Raw genomic sequence first — 23,114 nt, forward strand, 5'->3', positions numbered from 1 at the left:
AAATTAAATTATTAGTTTTTTATTACATTATTTATTTAATATTAACATAAATATAAAAATGTATGTAACATTTTCATTTTGGTTAACAACTGCACAAAAAAATTGAACATTTTTTGTTATTATATTTAAAATATTTTAATTTGTTATTGAATATATAATTTATTTATAAACATAAATACTATTTATAAACATTAAACATATTCTTTGATTTATTTAATACTTAAAACTATACATAAGCGTGTATATATAATACATAATTTATATATTTATATACACATTTATATATAAATTATTCAATATATCATACTGTATTACTAATATTTATTACTAAACATTTGTTTTTTTTTATAAAAGATGAAATATCAGTCATATAGTTTGTTTATAATTTATTATTTGATTTAATATTAAAATATCATATCATACCTAGAATTAAAAAAAAGAGGTTCAATAGTGTAGCTTGAAAGATGGTCTGTGATGACAGAGTGTCCAATAGGAGTGGAGAGGGGGCGGGGCTACATGTGATGGACGGATGCTGTTTGGCTAATGCAGGATGAGCTACTAGCAGCTCGAGGGGTGGGTTTATATCAGTCAGAGAGATAAAGGAATAGACCGAGGGCCTCATGAGTCCCGTGGACATCTCACACGCCTGCATCTGCTCTGGTTTATCACACAATAATGAGCTTACACAGAGGGCCAAAACACAGCCCATTTTTCAAAAGGGACAAACATAGTGAATGCAAATTGCTGCTTCTTAGAGAATAGATTGTTTATTAATGGGCCGGTTGGTTCATTATACAGCAGCGCTGTAGGTGGGGACAGCAAGGCATCATGGGTAATGGGCTTTGTAGGGCACACAGCAGCGAATGGTTGTCATCTTCATCTTATCTAGCCGTGGGGGGGACAGTGACTGCTGACAGAAACTTCAGCACGCACCTGTCAATCATGCTCTGTCAATATTAAAGCATTTCTGTTAGAGACCCCAGATATAAAACTGTACTGTGAGTGTTTATGAAAAATGCATGCCGACTTTTTTGTAAAACAGGTATAAAGCTTAATTCAGTAGATATAGCTGCAGGGGAGACCGGGGCTAGTTGTCACAATAAAACCACACTGACATACATTAAGAGTCACTATATAATGAAACTTTTTTTATATTTTACCTAATTGCATTGATTAAAATCTATTGCAAATCTATTTACATTTAGTATGTTACTTTGTGTTATATTTCAACAAATTAAATTGACTCTAAATAGTATTATTTATGCACTATTTGAGTTTTATTAATATTTTTAATTAGGATTTTATATGTTCAGTTTTGATTTCAATTGTTATTTATTTATTTTTTTATTATTTTTTTTAATATTACTATTTAGGTTCGATTTAGTTTTAATTTATTGTAACCAAGGTTCAGTTTTATTATCTTTTTGTAATTTCTAATTAGTAATTTTAGTGGTTTGTTTAGTTTTAAGTTTTTCATCTAACATTTATATTTTTATTTATATTTTATTTAGTTTAAGTTTCCCACCTAATATTTATATTTCTGTTTTATTTATTTATTTTTTCTATTTCAGCTTAAATGAACAAAAACATTTTTAGTTATTTATTGATTGATTGATTGATTTTTACTCATTAAGAGTCACTGTATAATTAAACTGCATTTCAAATTTTTAATTTTAGTTGAAATTTTAGTCATTTTGTTTTCAGCTTTTAAACATTACTAGGTTCAATTTATTAATTAGTATTTTTAGTGCTTTATTTAGTTTACATTTTTCGCCTAATATTTATATATACGTTTTATTTTTATTTTCATTTATATTTTAATTCCATTTCAGTTTTATTTTCATCAACAATAACATTTTTTTATTTATTTATCTTAGGTTTCAGATAAACATTTAGGGCATTTTAATGTTTAACATTCCAGCAAGTAGTGCTCCGAAATATCAGAACATATAGGGTTTGGACATTACTAATATTATTTTTACACATACAGCACTGAAGTAAACATCATGAGTTTGTACTTTATTCTGTCTTTCGTCTGAACAAACAGTGGATCAGCGTGAAGTCCTCAGCTGACCTCTCTCTACAACCAGCGCTCTGATTAAGTGCACTGCCGTGTCTGTTTTGTTCTTTGACTTTATAGTCTTTAATCTGAGTCGAGGAAGATCAAACCGGCGTCTCTAAGCCAATAAAGAGTTCAGAAGAGAACGAGAAAGATCGTGGCTACACAAACAGAGAGGAGAAGAAGGCAAGCGTCATTCATACCTTTGATCCTCTTTCATTAAAGATAATCTCCACGTCTAAGATCTTCCCAAATTGCTGCAGAAAAGGAGAGCGGGAGAAACAGAGAGCGAGGGAGAGAAAAAGCAAAATGAAGACGGGAATAAGAGAGAGATAAATCGATTAGGAGCCTCTGTGTCCATGAGAAAGTGGGGCTCGAAACCTGGGATGAAATAATAACATCATGCATCCGGCAAACTGGAAATTACATAACACACAGGACATGCTAGATGTTTCCCACTGCAGGCTTCATAAAACAACTTTTCCTGAGTTTAGATTGTGAAAAACTTTTGCAATTCTGTTGCTATAATCACATTCCACCGCATTATTAAGTGTCTGCAGACACTGAGGTCTCTGGCGTGAGGTTTGTAATGTGAAGTCTGTGGTGTGAGGTTTCTAATAAGATGTTTTTGGAGTGAGGCCTCTGGCGTGAGGTCTGTCAGGTGAGGTTTTCATTGGAAGTCTGTGGCGTGAGGTTTCTAACATATTTTTGAAGTGAGGCCTGTGGCGTGAGGTTTCTAACATGATATTTTTGAAGTGAGGTCTGTGGCGTGAGGTTTCTAACATGATATTTTTGAAGTGCAGTCTCTGGCGTGAGGTCTCTAAGCAGAGGTTATCTTTAGTCTGTCATGTGAGGTTTCTAATGTGACATATATGAAGTCTCTGGCATGAGTTTATATTGTAAAGTCTGTGGTGTGAGGTTTCTAATGTGATTACTTTGCAGTGAGGTTTCAATTGTAATGTATATGGAGTCTCTGGCATGAGGTCTCACATGTGAGGTTTTCCATTAGAAATCTGTGGTGTGAGGTCAAAAGGCGCTTTCGCACCACGTAGTTCTAGGATGCGTTTCATATGCGTTTGGCCAATCATTGTACACTTACGTCACTGGTTCCTATAGAACTGTTTTAGAACCTACTCTGAAGTAGGAGCTAATTTAGTTCCCGCAAATGGAGTTTCTATGACTAAAAACTAAAACCGCCAAAAAGCGTGAACTTCCACCAATAATTCTATGGAAAGGTTCTTCTGTGGTGAGATATGTTTTTTAGAGTGAAGTCTCTCACGTGAGGTCTATCATGTCAGCTTTTTTCATTAGAAGTCTGTGGTGTGAGCTTTCTAATAATTTAATTATATTTCTAATGTGATGTCTATAGAGTCTCTGGCATGAGGTCTATCACGTGAAGTTTTTTTTTTCCAGCAGAAGTCTCTGGGGTGAGGTTTGCAATGTGAAGCCTGTGGTGTGTAATATGATTTTTTTACAGTGAGGTCTCTGGCGTGAGGTCTTCAGTGGAAGTCTGTGGTGTGAGTTTTTTTATGTTTTTGCAGTGAGGTCTCTGCCGTGAGGTTTTATATCTGTCGGTGGTGTGAGGTTTCTAATGTGTTGGTTTTTCTAGTGATGTTTCTGGTGTGAGGTCTCTCAGGTGAGTTTTTTTTTTTTTCCTATCAAAGTCTGTGGTGTGAGGTTTCTAATGTGTTGGTTTTTCTAGTGATGTTTCTGGTGTGAGGTCTCTCAGGTGAGTTTTTTTTTTTTTCCTATCAAAGTCTGTGGTGTGAGGTTTCTAATATGATGTATATGGAGTCTCTGTTGTGAGGTCTACCAGATGAATCTTTTTTTTTTTCAGTAGAAGTCTGTCGTGTGATATTTCTAATGTAATGTATCTGGAGTCTCTGGAGTGAAGTCTCTTGCATGAGGTCTATCGTGAGGTTTCTCATGTGAATTCCGTGGTGTGAGGTTTCTAATATGATGTTTTTGCAGTGAGGTCTCTCAGGTGAGGTTTTTCAGTTTTTCATTAGAAGTCTGTGGTGTGAGGTTTCTAATATGTTGTATCTGGAGTCTCTGGCACGAAGTTTCTAATGTGATGTTTTTGCATTGAGGCTTCTGGCGTGAGGTTTTTAATAATACTTGTCTGTGGTTTGAGGTTTCTAATGTGATGTTTCTGGAGTAAAGTCTTTGCTGTGAGGTCTCTCAGGTGAGGTTTTGTTAGAATCTGTGATGTGAATTTTCTAATGTGATGTATCTGAAGTCTCTGGAGTGATGTCTCTGGCATGAGATTTATATGAAGTCTGCAGCGTGAGCTTTCTGATGTGATGTTTTTGCAGTGAGCCCTCCGGTGTGAGGTTTTTCATTAGAAGTCTGTGATGTGAATTTTTTAAGGTATCTGCTAGGACTGTCAAAACGGCTGAAAAACAAAATTCGAATTTTGTACTTAAATATTATCAAAATTCGAATTATATTCTAATTTAAAAGGCATAATTTCAGTTAGGGGGGAAAAAAGCTTTTGGCTTCTCTCCTGAGGCCACAAGAGGGTGCATCAAACAAAATATTACGCACGTTTCTTCAAAGCATAATAAAATAACATGACTATGTTTGAAAAAAGTGCATAATGTTTAAAATAATGTTTATAAACCTTATATAATTAAAGTTGATTAAACAATTAGAAACAAAACAGAATCATGCATGCATGTATAGTTTAATACAGAAGACTGAAAACCAATCACAAAGAGTACTTTCTTCATTTATTAAAAACTTGAGTTGCAGTAGGATGGGGAAAAACCGCCATAAAGTCGTGACGCATGTTTTTAAAAAGTTGAACTTATATAAATTTTCCATGGCTTTCTAAACATGCGGCTCCCTTGTGCGTCTCTTGTTGCGAGTGCAACAGTGATAGATGTCCCTCTAGAAAATGTGATAAATATGTGTTCTGTGTGAACGGTTTGGTTTCGGTTTTGACGTAAATAACATCATCTCCGCATTGATGTTCTTTTTTCCCCGCAGTATTTTGAATGAACAACGTAGCAGCGCCACATCTAGTGGGTTCAACTGGATAGACTAACAAAAACATTAAAATGCAATGACACTTACATCGTCGTCGCATTTCGTGCTCCACTGATAAGGCTGCCTGACGCACACCTAAAATTCGAATGCAACGTTTTTGCATTCGAATGTGGATTTTTATTTTAAATTCGACGAATATTCGAAATTCGATTTTTTTTTTGACAGCCCTAGTATCTGCAGTATCTGGTGTGAGGTCTCTGGCATGAGCTCTCATCAGAGGCCTGAGAGTGTCCCTAAGAGAGGTAAAAAATGGGTAAAACAGGCAATTTAATTATGTACACATTTTATTTTTATTATTATAAAGATAAACTAAACTATGTGTGTACAGTCTGTTTTTTTCTGTCTTTCACTGATGACAAGCTCCTTTTTCCTCTCTCTCCCTCTCTCTCTCTCTCTCTCTCTGTTTTTGTTGTGTGTCATCGCTCCGAAGGAGGGAAACGTTCACCAATCTTCGATTTAGCTTCCTTGCTGTCTGGATCGTTAGAAAGCGGAGGGATGAGGGACGAGCGCAAACCCCTTTAATGAGCGCAGAGAGAGGGTGGCTTTTAACTGATGCCTGCAATGGTCGTATTATTTCATTAAAAGTAATTACCCTGTCGAGCATGCTGCATCGCCATCATTTGGCCACTGCGGTAGAAAATAAAACCTCTGCGAGTGCCGTGCCGGATGGAGAGAGATGACACTGGAAGTGCTAATAGGATCAAGAGCGGTGCAGTTGTCTACAGACACCGACTACAAAAAAGGATGAATAGACTGGGTTATGGGGTCAGCGCTAATCAGACTACATGCTAATGTTAATTAGCTGTTTGTGTGAGAGAGGAGAGGTCAGGAAAGAGTCGCTAGACATGAGAAGCAAAGATTCGGGAAGCCTTCATCTTCATTAACAGCACTGCAATTGGGAAAGAAAAACCACACGAGATCTCTTTAAAATCTTAGTTGTTTCTCAGACAGCGGTTAGATGAAATGAAGAGTGAATGCGGACTTTTGGTTAAGATTCCTGCTTCTTGAATGTTTCTTCTGAGAAAAAAAGTCACCAGTAATCTCACATTTCTCCTCTAGAGCTTCAAACGAGATCTCAATAATGTCTCAAACTGTTCTCAGATTTGCCAAGTGTGCAATCAAAGTCAGAGGTCTCAATATGAACTCAAAATGTGTCAACATCAACTAATCTGGCTGCGGTCTGTATTTTAGGAGAATCATCTGAGATGATACTGAGACATAACAGTAATCTCCTTTTAAGTCTCCGGAGCAATAACACTTTCTGGTGATCTTTCGGCATAAATCCAGAAACGCTCAAACTGGAAAGAAAAATCCCAAATGAGATCTCATTAAAGCCTCAACTGCTTCCCCTAGATTTCCGTAAGATTAAGGCTTTTGCTGAAGTCTTCAGCTTCTCATATATTTCTCCTGAGAAAAAGACTCCAGTAATCTCACAAGATCTCAACAATGTCTAAAATTGTGCTCAGATTTGCCAAGACACCAAAGTCTGCAATCAAAAGTCAGATATCTTCATATGAACTTAATTTCTTATCAAATAATCTGGCTGCTACATTTTCTTTTTTCCAAACAGATTTTAGGAGAAACATCTGAGATGATACTGAGACACAACAGCGGACTCGTTTGTCCCATGAGCACTAAAACTTTCCTATGAACAGTGATCTCTCAGTAGAAGATCCAGAAACACTCAAACTGTAAAGATCACAAATCACAAATGAGATCTCATTAAAGTCTCAATTGTTTCTCCTAGATTTCAATGAGATTCAATGGAGACTTTTGCTGAAGTATCTCCTCAAACTTGGGGGAAGTCGTGGCCTAATGGTTAGAGAGTTGGACTCGTAAACCAAAGGTTGCGGGTTCGAGTCTCGCACCGGCAGGGATTGTAGGTGGGGGGAGTGAACGTACAGCGCTCTCTTCCACCTTCAATACCACGACTGAGGTGCCCTTGAGCAAGGCACCGAACCCCCAACTGCTCCCCAGGCGCCGCAACATAAATGGCTGCCAACTGCTCCGGGTGTATGTTCACGGTGCTGTGTGTGTGCACTTAGGATGGGTTAAACGCAGAGCACTAATTCCTAGTATGGGTCACCATACTTGGCCACATGTCACGTCACTCACTTTAAAACTTTGCTCAGATTTACCAAGATATCAGTATCTGCAATCCAAAGTCAAGAGATCTCATTACGAACTCAAATTTTCTCAGCATCAAATAATCTGGCTTTTATCGACCTTTTATTTCTCCAGATTTTTAGGAAAATCATCTGAGACATAACAGCAAACTCCTTCAACTTTACTTAGCAATAAAATATCCCTCTGATTGCTTATTTTTCAGCATAAGACCTATGCTCAACCTGGAACGAAAAGTCACAAATGAGATCTCTTTAAAGTCTCAACTGTTCCTCCTAGATTTCGATGCAATTAAACATTTTTTTCGCAGATGCTTCTCCAGGCAAACAGACTCCAGTAATCTCACATTTCTCCTGTAGAGTTTCAGTAGAGATCTCAACAATGTCTCACACTGTGCTCAGATTTTCCAAGATACTAAAATCTGCAATCAAACGTCTCAATATGAACTCAAATATTTCTCATCAAATGATCTCAGCTGCTCTCCACATTCATTGTATGCCTCTAGTTTTATTTCTCCAAATGAATTTGAGGTGAAACATCTGAGACAATGCCGATACTAAAACAAATCGAGTGCAATAACATTTCAAGAATGACTGTGCTCATGCTCTTTTTGTTTGTGCTACAGCTGCAATGGCTTAATATTATTGCTCATCCAATCAGCTTCTGTGTGAAACTGTAGGCTGAAATCTATCAATTTATTCAAATGAATGCACATTCTGCGGAGGGCTCAATCAGAGACACACAAACACATTAACTCCCCAGCGTGAGCTCCGTGTTGTATGCTGGTGTTTTCCCTGGCTAATTGTTTCAACCAGGCCTAATGGACCAGTGATAGAGATTAATTAGTTTGGTGGGAAAGTTGCGTATGGTTGGGGAAGTGGTCGTCTCTACTGAGCATGCTCAGTTACCCCCTGTAGTGGCAGTTTTCTCATGCATACATGCAGTAAAACCTTAGCACAGCGCTGCAGGGAATGAAGCACTTAGTAGTTTTGCAGAGAATTGTGCTGCAATTGAATACAATTGAAGCCACTTTGGATAAAAGCACCTGTCAAACGCATAAATGTCTGCCAAATTATTACATTATGATATAATTGGTTGTGATCAACAGCTTGCCAGTATCACAGTTTGCTATGGAAAAACGGTATACTGGAAGCTTACAAAGTGTGATTTTAACCGAAAAGCATTCAAAGAAATTCAACACATGCGCAGTGTATTCTGGGAAATGACATGTTGTTCCATCTGGTTAAAAGTTAATTGAATACAAATGATGAATATATAAACTAAATAAAACAAAGCTGTTTGCATATGAAACATCAAACTTTTAAAATATTTGTAACTTTTATTAATCAATAAAATATAAAAAACTCAAAAGTAAATAAAATTCAATATTAAAATGAAAGCTAAAATATGAAAACTATAAAACAAGCATTTGTCAAGTTTATCTTTTAAAACTCTAGCTTTTCTAGTTAAAAACAAATTACAGTTATATGAATAAATTCCGAACAGCAATTCTCCAACCTGTTTGTAACCTGAATTCATATTCAGCAATTGAATCGGCTTATAAAACGCATTCTCAATTAAATTCTGAAAGGCCAGAGTAAAAAATTGCAAACTTTAAGCCTTCAACAAGTTTATTTTGATACAATTTGCTTTACTAGTTTACAAATTACAGTTATACAACAATATTTGAATTCCAACTAATTTGAAAATTCAATTAGCGATTCTCAATCCTGTTTGCAACCTCAATTCATATGCAGAAATTAAACTGCAACTTAAAAGGCATTGTCAATTCAATTCTGAATGGCAAGAGTGAAACCAGTCTCCTTCAGAAGCTGGATTAGCTGGATTCTATGGCAGGGAATTATGCACAAAGTACCCTGCCAAAAAAGCTCATGTCGTATTCTGCAAACCAAAGCAGTATTGAAGGCAGTTTCAGAGCTCTGCGTCTTTTGAAGTGCTCTGATTGGTGGGGTTTACTTTAATGCGAGTGGTCTCTCCATACAGATGAAGACTTGTTCGCTGCTCACAGGAGTCAGATTTAAGCAGATCTTTAATTCCGTCTCTTAAAAGAGGAGAGCCGCAGGTGGAATGCTAACATAGTGTCTGCACAGCGGGAAAGCCGGAGATGAAGGTAAGGCCCCCTGTGAGAGAAATTCCCAGCAGCCCTTGAGGCCCACAGGCAGAGGAGAAGAAGAAACAGCCCTAAAGCCAACACAAAGCCGGAGGTTTTACTTCTAGGAACACTCTCTCCTACCTCACATTTCCATACGGACATCCTCAGTAATAAACCACTCTGCTCCGGATAATGAGCCCCATACTTCTGCACTCATTAGCGACTCCCAGACTCCAGCGCTTTAGCCTGCGACGCTAACCTGACGCCCCACTCATTGATTCTCCGTTAGCAAAGCAGCTAATTAGCCGCACTGCTTTCCTTGGCAAACCTTCGGCCCTGCTCACCACAGGCTAAATCTCCATTAGCCACGAGGCTAATAAACGCCGCCAAGCCTTGTTAGCGCGGGATCGAGTCATTAGCGTGGCTTACTTGAGTCTGTGCAGGCAGATGGAGCTTATAGCGAGTGAATACGTCTTAAGGTGTTGGGCTTACACGGCTATAGTATGGCCATATTTCCTTTGTTTACCTTCTGTGATGTCTTATGCAAATGTGGCTAACTTTCAACATGCTAACAGCACGCAAAAGCCATGTAGTGCTTCAAGCAATTACAGCAGAGTGCAATCCATTTGGTTCTATTACAATGTAAAACAAGATTTTTTTAAAAGTTGTAAATAAACCAATGATTATTGGAGTATGGTTTCAAGAAAATAATTTTTCATTTTTTTCTACTTTTAAGGAGGTTTTTGAGTAAAAACTGTTTACTTGTGAAGGAAAACAAATGAAAATTTGCTGAAAATGCAGTCATCCTCAGGCCATCCAAGTAATTTCTTCATCAGAACAGATTTGGAAAAATGTAGCATGTCCTCTGCAGTGAATGGGTGCCGTCAGAATGAGGGTCCAAACAGCTGAATAAAAAGCGACTATAATTAATAATGTTTTCTCCAGTCATAAAGTCCATCTCCTTTTGTCTCTCACATCAAAATCCAACCACACATGTGTTTAGAACTGCTTCATACTGTTTTGGCCGCTAAACGGTTCTTGATCTGTGCAGATTTCTCTCCTAATTCAGATGAGGCGACTTGAGAAAGCAATATTATGGATCATGGATTTTAGCAGGAAGTAATGGACTGAAGTTAAAAATGTCTTAATGATAATGCTGTTACTTTCAAACATGCAGCCTTTGCTTCTTGTTGATTATTGTGATGTTTTTAATCAGCTGTTTGTACTCATTCTGACGGCACCCATTCACTGCAGAGCAAGTGATATGATGCAAAATTTCTCCAAATGCATCTTGATTTAAGAACATTCAGATATTTATAATGGAAAACAAGACCAAAGTATTGAGCAAGAAAGGATGCCAGCTTGGTTAGTAGTGATTAAACAAACGTCCCCAGTCGTCCATATTGTTTTTGGCATCCATATTGAGTTTGCATCATATATCTCTGCACCACCTATGCACAATAACTGCGAGCTAATTACTGTGCTGATTTGGCATACACAAACCTGGCAGCCTCGGTGAACAATAATCCAGCTATCACAGAGCATGATGGGAAACGAGCGAGGGGCCACAGACCATGTTGTATGCAATTTATACGGCTACGCAGCGGTCTGTGCTGTAATTAACATCATCTTTTCGACAGGGCCACCGGCCGACACCAGCCCAAACAAATGAGCACTGTTTAAAGCAGCTTTTCTGGCCAGCCTGCTGCTGATGGGTCATTAAGATGATTGAGATGATTTCAGCAAATAAGAAAGAAGCGGTGTGTCTGTGTGTGCACAGACACATTTACCCTAAAGGTAAGTTCACCATATCATATGCAGAGAACGGTTAATGTAATTCATATATTCAGATATAAAAATGTAATTCAGACATAAAAATGTTCTTACTCAGTATTTTTGTCTTGTTTTCCATTACAAATATATACTCATTCTTAAATAAACATGTATATTTGAGAAGCAAAACAACTTAAGATACTAAGTCTTCACAATTAAGGGTGCTTTCACACCGGGCCCGTTGTTTCGGAACCTGGCGCGTTTAGAACCAGGCTATATCACAATGTATGATGTACGTAAGTTCCGTGAAAAGCATTAGCTTTGTTGTTTTGCTAATACTTCAAAATGAACCTGTGAATGTCTGTGGTTGAGCACGTCTTCGCCATTCAAAATCAAAGCGCACTTTTTCAGTTTTTCATTTTTCATCTTCTTCGTAGTAAGTGCATTTTAAAAATGTTTTCCCGATGAATCCTGGACTCCTGCTCAGAATGATAAATGAATACGGATGACAGCCATGATAGCTAAGTGGAATCCCGGAAAATAAACCGTGGAACTTTGACCAATGTGAGTTTATGCTTAGAAGAAAAACTCTCTGCCAATGAGGAAAGAAAAATGAGGAAAGAAAAAAATTCCCTTACTTCAAAGGGAAAACAAGTTTATTTTCTTGCCCCAATGGCATTTCTTGTTCTCAATTTTCAAACTTAATTTTGACTTTTTTTCCCCCAGAAAACAAGATTTGATATCTTAAGTGCAATTAATTATACTTGATAAGCAAAAAAATTAATAAAATAAAATAAATAAAATAAAATACCTTTTTTTAGAATTAAAATTACGTGATAAGTAATTTTGCTTCTCAAGTAAATGTAAGTTAATTTAAGAATGCCTAGATACTTGTAGTGGAAAACAAGACAAAATATTGAGTAGGAATTATTTATTTATTTATTTTCAATGAAGTAGCTAAATATTTAATATTTGACAACTGTTTATGACAGAAATGACCAACAGCAATTATTCTGTGATACAAACTACTCAACCTTTTTTGTCTAATTTCACCATTCTAAATTCAAAAAATAATTTACGTGATTCATGTAATCCATAATGAATGTGGCGAGACAGGAAACATTTTGCTGTTTTGCCTTTTTAAATTATGTACACATTCACACTTATTTGTATTTTAAAAATGTACTTTGCAAATAGTTCAAATTGATTATAAATTTGACTTCTTTGTGGGAACAGATTTGGACAAATGTAGCACTACATCACTTGCTCACCAATGGATCCTCTGCAGTGAATGGGTGCCGTCAGATTGAGACTCCAAACAGCTGATCAAAACATCACAATAATTCACAAGGGTTAGACTTTATTTTAAGGTGTCTTTGTTTCAGTGTAATTGTAAAAACTGTAAAGTATATATTAATTAACTACATGTACTTACTATGTTTAGGATTAGGGTTTGGCTTAGGGTTAGTTGCATGTAAACATGCATAATTAATTGTTATTATAATAGTAAGTACATGTAACATGTAACAAAGACACCTTAAAATAAAGAGTTACCTCCACAAGTAATCCACACCACTCCAGTCTGTTAATTAACATCTTGAGAAGTGAAAAGCTGCGTGTTTGTAAGAAACAATTCCATTAAAGCATTTTAACTTCAAACTGTTCAAACCAAAATATGCAAAAATGCAAAAATGCAAAAAAAAAAAAAAAATCCTAATCCATAAAAAAGCTTCTTCCAGTGATAACGTCCATCCACTGTTCTCCTCTCACATCTAAATCCACCCACATATGTGACCCTGGAGCACAGTCTTAAGTTGCTGGGGTATATTTGTAGCAATAGCCAACAATAACATTGGATGGGTCAAAATTATCGATTTTTCTTTTATGATTTTTAAAATTTCCTACCGTACATATATTAAAACTTCATTTTTGATGAGTAATATGCATCGCAAAGAACTTAATTGGAACAACTTTAAAGGCGATTTTCTCAATATTTCGATTTTTTTTGCACCCTCAGATTCCAGATATTCACATAGTTGTATCTCAGCCAAATATTGTCCTATCCTAACAAACCATACATCAATGGAAAGCTTATTTATTCAGCTTTTTTTCTTTTATGCCAAAAATCATTAGGATATTAAGTAAAGATCATGTTCAATGAATATATATTTTTAAAATTTCCTACCGTACATATATTAAAACTTCATTTTTGATGAGTAATATGCATCGCAAAGAACTTAATTGGAACAACTTTAAAGGCGATTTTCTCAATATTTCGATTTTTTTTGCACCCTCAGATTCCAGATTTTCAAATACTTGTATCTCAGCCAAATATTATCCTATCCTAACAAACCATACATCAATGGGAAGCTTATTTCTTCAGCTTTTAGATATAAATCTATGTATAAATCTCAATTTTAAAAAAGTGAGCCTTATGACTGGTTTTGTGGTCCAGAAAACAATATTATGAATAGAGGATGGAGGTTGAAAACATCTTAATAATGGATTTGTTTATCAGAAACACGCAGCTTTTCTCTTCATAAGACATTAACTGATGGACTGGAGTGGTGTGGATTACTTGTGGATTATTGTGATGATTTTATCAGCTGTTTGGACTCTCATTCTGATGGCACCCATTCACTGCAGAGGATCTATTGATGAGCAAGTGATGGAATGCTATATTTCTCCAAATCTGATGGAAAAAAAAAAAAACCCATCTACATCATGTATGGCCTGAGGATGAATACATTTTCAGCAAATTTTTGTGTGAACTATTCCTTTAAAGAGCATGAATCCTCAGGTGATGAAACCATGAAAGAGGCTGCTGGCTGAAAGCAAACAGAAATGTGTTATAGTACAAGAAGTTCTCAAACTCACCCCAAACATTTGCCGTAAATCCGGGTCACGGAAGCGGAAGGGGATGTTGGAGACATGTAACCGCTTGGGCTGCTGTTTTTCCGTGGACTCTGAATGCGGCACCTGCTGGGAAACTTCTGTTTGCGTCACGTCTTCCGTCTGTCCGAGCAAAACAAAGACAAAAGAGCCATCCATTCATGAGTGCCTCCAGGTTAAACTCGCAACGAAAGAAAAGACAATAAGAAAAAAAAAAAAGATGAAGGATAGTAAGTTAGCCTACTTATCTACAGATATAATTTTTCCCTCCAGCTGCATGCGGCTAAACAGACGTTGAGTTATGGTGGCCTACCTGAGGTCATGCATCTACAATACGATTATTAATCTCCACCTGTTACTGTCTGAGAAGCCCAAACACACCAGATATACTGACAAATATCCAGCAAACACACACACACTCACGCTCGTGGAGGCCATTGGCTCGTTGTTTCCATCATTATGTTGATGATCCGCCACAAATGAAACTTCAGACGCATGTGACAGATGTTTTCTCTCTCCGCTAGCTCAGTCGAGCAGAACGACACACACACACACACACACACACACACACACACACACACACTCATTTTCATGTGCTCGCTTACAGCAGCATGTCATCAGAATGTCATCATTGAGGTAAAAAATGTTCAGATTCATTCAAACACACACACACACACACACACACACATACACATATGCATGTACACACAATGACAACGACATCAACAAATCTCCCCAGAGCATCACGGGCTTCATCAAAACATCAACACACAGCACCAACATTATTACATCAGCTCGTAACGGAGACACACACACATACAAACACACTGTGTGCGGCACGCGTGCAAATACATGCAGTCAGTTCTGCCAGTAATTTGACAAATCTCACGAAAACATGAAAGTATCCTGTATGATTTATTGCTAGAAATATTGCAAGTGCAATTGCTAATGATGCTTCATGAGAGCAGAAACGGGCACAAATTTAAGTCATTATTCACTGAAAAACTCGTCTGCTGCAGGTCTCAAATGTGACTAAAAGCATAAAAAACAGTTCTTGTTACTTAAAATAAAATAAACATGAACTGAACTGGAATAAAATAAAAACTTAAGCTTATTTAATTTAAATAACATTTTCAGCATTTCTCATTTTTGTTTAGTTTAACTTTATGTACTTAACAAAAAAATAAATAAATAAAAATAATAAAAAAAAAACACAGATATTTAAAAAAAAAAAGGAAAAAAAAGACAAAAACCACAGAACAAAATGAATAAACTTAAAATGAAATCAAAATGAAAACAAAACAAAAACTAATTAAAACTAATAATACAAATATAATCAAAGTTGTACTAAAATAACACTGGTCACTTGTAAATTTCAAATACTACTGGTTCTCACAAATGCATGCGTGCCAAAAAAAAATAAAAAAGATATCACAAAAACACATGACAAAATTAAACCTTATTTTAATACTATTGCATTGCACGGACACAAATTAAAAAGCCAATAAACACATTTTCACCCCAAAATCTCATTACTGTAATGCATGTTTGTTTATAGTTCGCATTGATGATTCTCATTATATTCCCATTGCTGTAATAGTGTCATTTTTAATGCTAATGTCATAAAAAATACTGTTATATATGATTTTTTTTTTAAATCAGCAACTTAATGGCATATAAAAAATACTACAAATCCTGTAATTTAAATAACATTATTTATACTTTTTTCTGCATTACAGAAATGAGAAATGGGGAAATGTGTATAAAAGTCATGAAAATAAATGTTCTAAAAAATATAAATTATTTATTTTCCTTTTGATTTCAGGGTGAAATATGACCTGAACATGTTTTAAATTAAATTATCATATATTATTATTATTATTATTATCATTGACATTACAGAAATGAGAATTGGTGGAATTTATATATTTTTTTTCTTATTGTTTCTTTTGATTTTGGAGTGAAATATGAGCCGAACATGTTCCTTACAAGTTTCCTGACATTCACCTTGTTTTTCACCTTGTTTTTGTTTTTCTTCTATACATGCGAAACACAGGCTGGTGCTGGCGTGGAGTCATGCGGCGCGTGATTTATGATCACACGTATGTGCATATGCAGACACATGCAGTACATCATTCATTACACACACACTCAACGTGCTGCTCCGCTGTAGGGAGGAGTGTGATACATCACTCTCATTTATCTCCCAGCATTAATCACCCCAGCATCATCATCATCACCATCATCATCACCAGCGTAACGACCGTCGGCTTTATTGTTGCCATTATGATAATCACTGTCCCGGCAGTAACGAGGCTCGTTTGTGCTCTTTTATGGCTCTCGCCTGCGCTCTGACACGCACTGTTCTCACTGACAGCTGTCTGACTCCATCGCTCTGCCAGTGTGTTTCTGGGGCCGCAGGTGAAGACGGGGCCACCAACCCCGCTCCTCCCCCTCCCAGCCTCACTGCACCCTGGGTAATGGGAGGACACTCGTCCCCCGGGGCCGCGTGGAGACGTGTGGAGGTTAATAGCACACAATGACTTAGCTTTATCTCTCTTTCTATCTTATTCTTTTTTTTCTATCTAATAATCTTCTTATAAGCATAATTCTTACTAAATGGTTAGATTTAAGCTTAAAGGGGTCATCAGATGCAAAATTTACTTTTGCATGTTGTTTGAACATAAATGTGTGTTGGCAGTGTGTGTACACATCCACATTTTAATGATAAAAATCCACCCAGTGCTTTTTTTAAATCCCAATAAATCATGAGAACTGTCTCAGATCAAGCCATTCTCAGATTCTTGGCTGTGTGACGTCACACAGACCCAGGCCACTCCCACGATTGTTGATTGACACTGGCGCTTTACCTTAGACCCGCCCTGAGTGAGCTGTCATCAGTCCGCCATTGTTTCGAGTCGGAGTAGACAAGAATGACTCCTAAGCGATTGAGGTGTTCTGTTGTTGGATGTAATAATGAACATAGCAGTCGTCATTTACTCCTGACATCTGAGCCGCTGAAGACGCAGAGGATTATGTTTGTTTCTGAAGGGAATGCGCCCCCGATCTACATAAATGCGTCTATGTTTGCGCAAATGATTCATGATCCAGTTTCACCCACAGAAGAAGTGAGTATAAGGTTTTTTATGAATCTTTGCAAATCGCCTTTCCTAATAATGTGCTGGTTAGCAAGTTCCACGGCTAAATGTGGCTAAAGTTCGTGAGAACGGCTCTTCACCCCACGGAAGAGAGGGGCGGGGTCAGCAGAGCTCATTATCATTTAAAGGCACATGCACCGAAACGGATAGCTGTGAACAGAGCTGTTTTTGACAGGGTAAAAAGGTTGTTGTTATACACTACCATTGAGAAATTTTAACCAAAGTATGTTATAGAATTTTCATTAACCCTCTGGGGTCTGAGGGTGTTTTGGGGCTCTGGAGAAGTTTTGACATGCCCTGACATTTGTGTTTTTTTCAGTATCTTAAAAACATAAATGGCTAAAGACCCTAAAGAATAATTTCAACTCGTGGAAAATGGGCATCCGATGACCCCTTTAACACACGAAAAACTAAACAAATTAGTCAACAGAGTGTGTTGTAAGCATAAACCTCACTAAATGTTGTTCAATTTATGGTCAGCACAAGAAAAACAAAAAATTTTTGCTTTGAATCTATAAAATGTATTTATTTGTAATAATTTGTTTTTCTTGTTGTAAGCATAAACCTCACTAAATATAATTGGATTAATGCTTAACACATTCATTTCAATAATGGTGACATTAAACTGAAACGCTCAAAATAAAATAAAATAAAATAAAATAAAATAAAATAAAATAAAATAAAATAAAATAAAATAAAATAAAATAAAATAAAATAAAATAAAATAAAATAAAATAAAATAAAATAAAATAAAATAAAATAAAATAAAATAAAATAAAATAAAATAAAATAAAATAAAATAAAATAAAATAAAATAAAATAAAATAAAATAAAATAAAATAAAATAAAATAAAATAAAATAAAATAAAATAAAATAAAATAAAATAAAATAAAATAAAATAAAATAAAATAAAAAGTCCCATTTCGGTTGTGAATTAGAAAATAGCAAAAGAGCAATAAAATATCAATAGCAATAAATTATAAAAAAATATGTATTAAAAAAACTAAATGAAAAATATATAAAGTTATTTTGAAGCACTTTTAATAAGTCACACTCTCCATCAGCACAATAATCATTTATAATGAGGTTTAAGCACAGGGCCGTGAGCGTCTGAGAAACATTATCAGCCACAGAAAACTATGAGAGAGAAATCCACCCGGCCCAACGAGATTAACTAGTGAGCGTGTCCACCTTTCTGCTACGCTAAATTATTCATGCTACACCATGTACACGCATAAAGAAAACAGGCCAGGAGGAAAATAAAAAGCAGAAATCTGAAAGAGCATTACAGAAAGACGAGACGATTTTCTGAGCAGAACCGCTGAGAAAACTACACTTTGCTTCTTATTTAAGATGCAATATGCTAAGCAAGGCCTCAAAAACTAATGAAACTGCCAACAGGAACTGCATAAAGGCCACTGCACTGCATTCGTGTTAACACTCCCCAATGCACTGAATACATAGTGCTGGTATTTAGACGGGTCTTCAGCTCAGAAACATCAATTAACGTCCCGACTGCATGAAGCAGGAATGATGCAAACAGACACGGCACTTATTCGGTGTCACTCTGTCTGCGAGCGGGAGCTAGTAATGCATGACAGTGATGATGTCATTCCAACCGCAGCGAGCGTGACACGTCATTACAGTGGCGTCAAACGCTCGCTCTCGCCTCATTATTTGGTACTCCCAAAACACAGCAGCTCCTCACACACCTGCCCATGCACAGCTTCCTCCACGGCTTCATAATCACTGCATCATCTCAATATTTTACAGTGACTTATGGGAGATTAACCCTGTCCACTTTTAGATGCTCTGTGACACAGGTTCATCAGATGAAGTTCAAGTGATGTTTCTGGTGTGAACTCAATAAGATCTGCAGCTGAAACCCAAATTCATATTCTTAATGCATGTTTGTGGTCTTTTTGATTGAACAATTCATCAGTGTACGCTATTCCAAAGGGTAGCAACGCTGACCTAACGGTGAACGCCTTCACCTAATTTGGTGTTACGGGTCAAAAATCACCCACCTTTTAAAAGCGTATGCTTTATTATCGCCAAGTCGTGGATTCAATCTTTTTGTCAACTTGTTTTCTTTCATGTAGAACAGGTTGTGTATTTCCTTTGGAACTTATAGGCCTCACTGATCTGAGCTCAAGCACATCAGTTTTGGAGTGAAAGAACAAACAAACATTATTTGTGGATAAACTCAAAGACTGACTTTGACTGAAATAAAAGTTGACAAAAACACTGAACCCAGTATTTGGTAACAATCTAGCATAACAAGAAATTTATAAGCAATTATTTGTACACTCTAAAAAATGCTAGGTTAAATATAACCCAGTGCTGGGTTAAAAAGGGACAAACCCAGCGGTTGGGTTGTATTGAACCCAGCATTTTTTAGAGTGTAGGATGGTCATTTTTGATCAGGAACACAAGTATAACAAAGTGGGAAGAATGATCACAAAAAAAGTATATTTATATATTTTTTTAGAAAAAATAATGTCCTCTCAGGCTAAAAATGACCAAAACATAACACAGATACACTTCATTTTGATATATTTTTCAGAAAACATTACTTAATATCTTAAGTAATATTTTATCAAAAGGTTTAATTGTTCCATTAAAAATAATAATAATAATAATAATAATATATATATACAGTATATATAATTTGACTGTTATTACTATGACTATTATTATAGTTATTATATGACTATTATTTTTATTCGTCAGGCTTTACAGGGTTAAAAAAAGCTAACTACATTACTTATAAACAATGATTGAAAATCATTGTCAAATATGTCAAATCATGGTCATATACAGTATATCAATATATACTCTCCTGAAATGAAATTCCATATCTTGAAATTATCACTGCGATCAATTGGTACCTAACAAGTTTTCAGAAAACAAGACCTCACTAACTTTGCTTCTCAAGTGAATCCATCTTGATTAAGGAATGTTCAGATACTTGTATTGAAAAACAAGAAAAAAATACTGAGAAAGACATATTGCAGTCCGAAGAGTAGCTTGACTGTATATGATGTGTTGACGAGCGTCACAGTTAGTGTGTTTGACGCACCGGTGCTGTGTTGCTGCTGCTGCTGATGGCTGGCGTGTTGCTGTCGGCGTTGGCCAGATCGCTGTGGGTCTGTGCAGGTGTGTAGAGTGTCAGGCCGTGATCCGGGATGCGGTTCTGTCCTGCGTAGTCTTGCGTGGGAAGCGCGGTGAACTCAGCGGGGATGCCGTTCTGCGGCGGATGCGCGAACTGCGGGGTGTAAGTCTGGGCCATCACGTCCGCCGGATTGCTGGCCTCCTGATTACCCTGCAAACACACATGCAAATGAAAGCATACATTAAACCCATGCGGCCTTCGCATATGTGCTGGCTAGCAACTGATTACATGTAATCTGGAGTTCGTAACCAGATTCCAAAAATGTTGTACTTGCAATTAAATTCTATTACATTTTAAAATGCTCGTAATCAGATTACAATTACTTTTTAAGTATTACATGATTACAAATGTATAGTGCTGGGCAATGATTAATTGCGATTAATCGCATCAAAAATAAAAGTTTTTGTTAATATAATATGTGTGTGTATTATGTGTGTGTATTGTTATATTTATTATGCATATATAAAGACACATACATACAGTATATATTTTGAAAATATTTACATGTATATTTTTATATTCATATAATTTATATTATATATATATTTAATATATAAACATAACATATTTTTCTTAAATATACACATGCATGTGTGTGTATTTATATATACATAATAAATATTTACAGTACACACACACATATATTATGTACACAAAAACTGTTATTTTTGATGCGATTAATCGCGATTAATCGTTGCCCAGCATTACAAATTTATTGATTCCTCTTTTTTTCCCTCTTTTAAATGTACAATAAAAAACAAAATATATATATATATTCTGTGTTGCATTGAATACAGTGAGTATTTACAATATATAATAGCCATATACGTGTCATGTAAATTAATTTGCAACCCATGCATCTGAATTTGGGGACAAAACACCATTCAGTCCAATTATACTATGCATGAGATGAACAATTATGCATGTTGCTAAACTCTGCCGATGCAGAGCTGAAAAAACTAAAAAAAAAAACATGGACTTTGACCATGTCACTGCTTTTTTTCATGTTTATTATTGTTAGTTTATGTGTAGTCTCAGCCTCAGACGTACACACGACGTCTGAGGCTGACATGGCTAAACGTCTGATGCATACGGCACACAAAAGTGGAAACACTTCAGGAGTTTCGAAGTCGTCATCGGATTGGTTAGATTATACAGGATTTCCGAGAGATGTTCTTTAACGTTCCGCCTGGAAACAAAGAGGCCGTGACGCCAAACCCCTCACGAAAGAAGAAAGCCGTCGTGTTTACAACTGTGACGAAGAGCGCTTATCCGGATCAACTAAACACTGGATTTTCAGAAGTATGTGAAAAAATTTAAGTTCATGGCATGGAATCTTTAAAATACGTCCGAGAGTTTTACACACCGGTCTGTTATTGTGGCGACATTTCCACGCCCCAAAACGTGACGCTGAACGAAACAAACTGTGATTGGTTGTTTGACATGTCGGTCAAATGGCCTCATGGGTGGGCCTTGGCCAATGAAAGCTGCCATGGATTCCAGACCTTCAGCCCTCAGTCTGAAGGTCTGGCTACGCAAGACTAGTTTATGTGATACAGAGATTCCCAAATGTTTTCGTTTTTGACTTAAAATATTTATATTAGTCTTCCTGAGATTTAAAGTTAATATTTAACAACACATATTTCTCTGTTTCCATTTTTAACAAGAATCCCAATTAAACAAACAAGTTTGGTCAAAAGTAATCTAAAAGTAATCCAAAAGTAGTACCTAAAATAAGTAATCTAGATTACATTACTGACTACAATTTTCATCAGGCAATTTGTAATCAGTAACAAACTACAATTTGTAAGTAATCTGGCCAGCTCTGGCCGTATGTTCAATCCCAGCAATGCAGTGCATGTCTGAGACGAGTGATGAGGCATTTTTATCTGCGCCTCTGATGGGCCGATCAGGGAATTTGGCCGCCCCGCACTTTAAATAGGCCAGGAAAACAACGATCACATCTCACGGATGATTACAGACACGCTTGATCATTCCTAATGAACAGACTCTGTGTTGTAGAAGCCGCTCCGAGGACCAGAGGCCACTGGGACTTTCCACAGCGCGGAAAAAAGGGAAATCAGCCTCCTTACAATGTTTTGACTGAGAGCTTTGATTTTCCTGACAGGTTACTAATGTTAACAGCGCTCAGACGCGTCTTCACATAAACACTTTCTGCTCAGTGCTGTTTGTCAAGCTGCAAGTGTTGCGCTATAGTCAACTCTATAAAGCCTGCAGTATCATATCTGATGCATTTCTAAAGCCTCTAAATGATCAACATGATCAAAACGGCATTCCTTCTCTCGTCTGACTGATAGTTTAGACTTTTTTTAGTAAGTAAAAAGCCTTTTATATTATAATTGTACAAACATGCACCTTCAGCTCATGCTTCGCATCTTTTTGCTGTGAAATCTTTACTGCTTTTTATAAAGTAAATGTAAGAATAACTTTTATACATGCAACAAATGGTATATTTTCGCTCAGTTTGAGCCTCTGAATAAAACTGAGTTTTTTTTTCTCCCTATTTTCTTCTTATATCATACCATATGAAGCATAAAAGCCTGTTTTATCCAATATGATACTCAGCAAAAAACACACAAGCAAACTTTTCTCTAATGTTTTGTCTAAATAAACAGTTCCATTTCAAAAAATGTGATTTTGCAGATTTTTTTTTCTTCTATTATTTCACATTAGGCTTTAAAGGGATAAAAACCATTGAGAGGGGTTATAAACATTGAGAATGACTGAAATGCCACACACACACACAC

At 36.3% G+C, this 23,114-nt stretch overlaps 1 protein-coding gene across 2 annotated transcripts in view; it reads right to left on the reverse strand.

Annotated features, from left to right (window-relative positions):
- The window catches only part of LOC107695689 (RNA binding protein fox-1 homolog 3-like), a 304,812-nt gene that overhangs the window by 23,345 nt on the left and 258,353 nt on the right, over positions 1 to 23,114 (reverse strand). For both annotated transcript variants that reach the window (XM_016495693.1, XM_016495694.1), the window contains 3 exons: positions 20,254 to 20,496; positions 13,998 to 14,135; positions 2,263 to 2,316 (listed from right to left, as the gene is read on the reverse strand). In XM_016495693.1, coding sequence (XP_016351179.1) covers positions 2,263 to 2,316; positions 13,998 to 14,135; positions 20,254 to 20,496 — 435 coding nt within the window. The remainder of the gene's footprint in view (positions 1 to 2,262; positions 2,317 to 13,997; positions 14,136 to 20,253; positions 20,497 to 23,114) is intronic.

Source organism: Sinocyclocheilus anshuiensis, unplaced genomic scaffold, assembly GCF_001515605.1.
Source record: "Sinocyclocheilus anshuiensis isolate Anshui unplaced genomic scaffold, SAMN03320099.WGS_v1.1 scaffold1075, whole genome shotgun sequence".
Classification (NCBI taxonomy): domain Eukaryota; kingdom Metazoa; phylum Chordata; class Actinopteri; order Cypriniformes; family Cyprinidae; genus Sinocyclocheilus; species Sinocyclocheilus anshuiensis.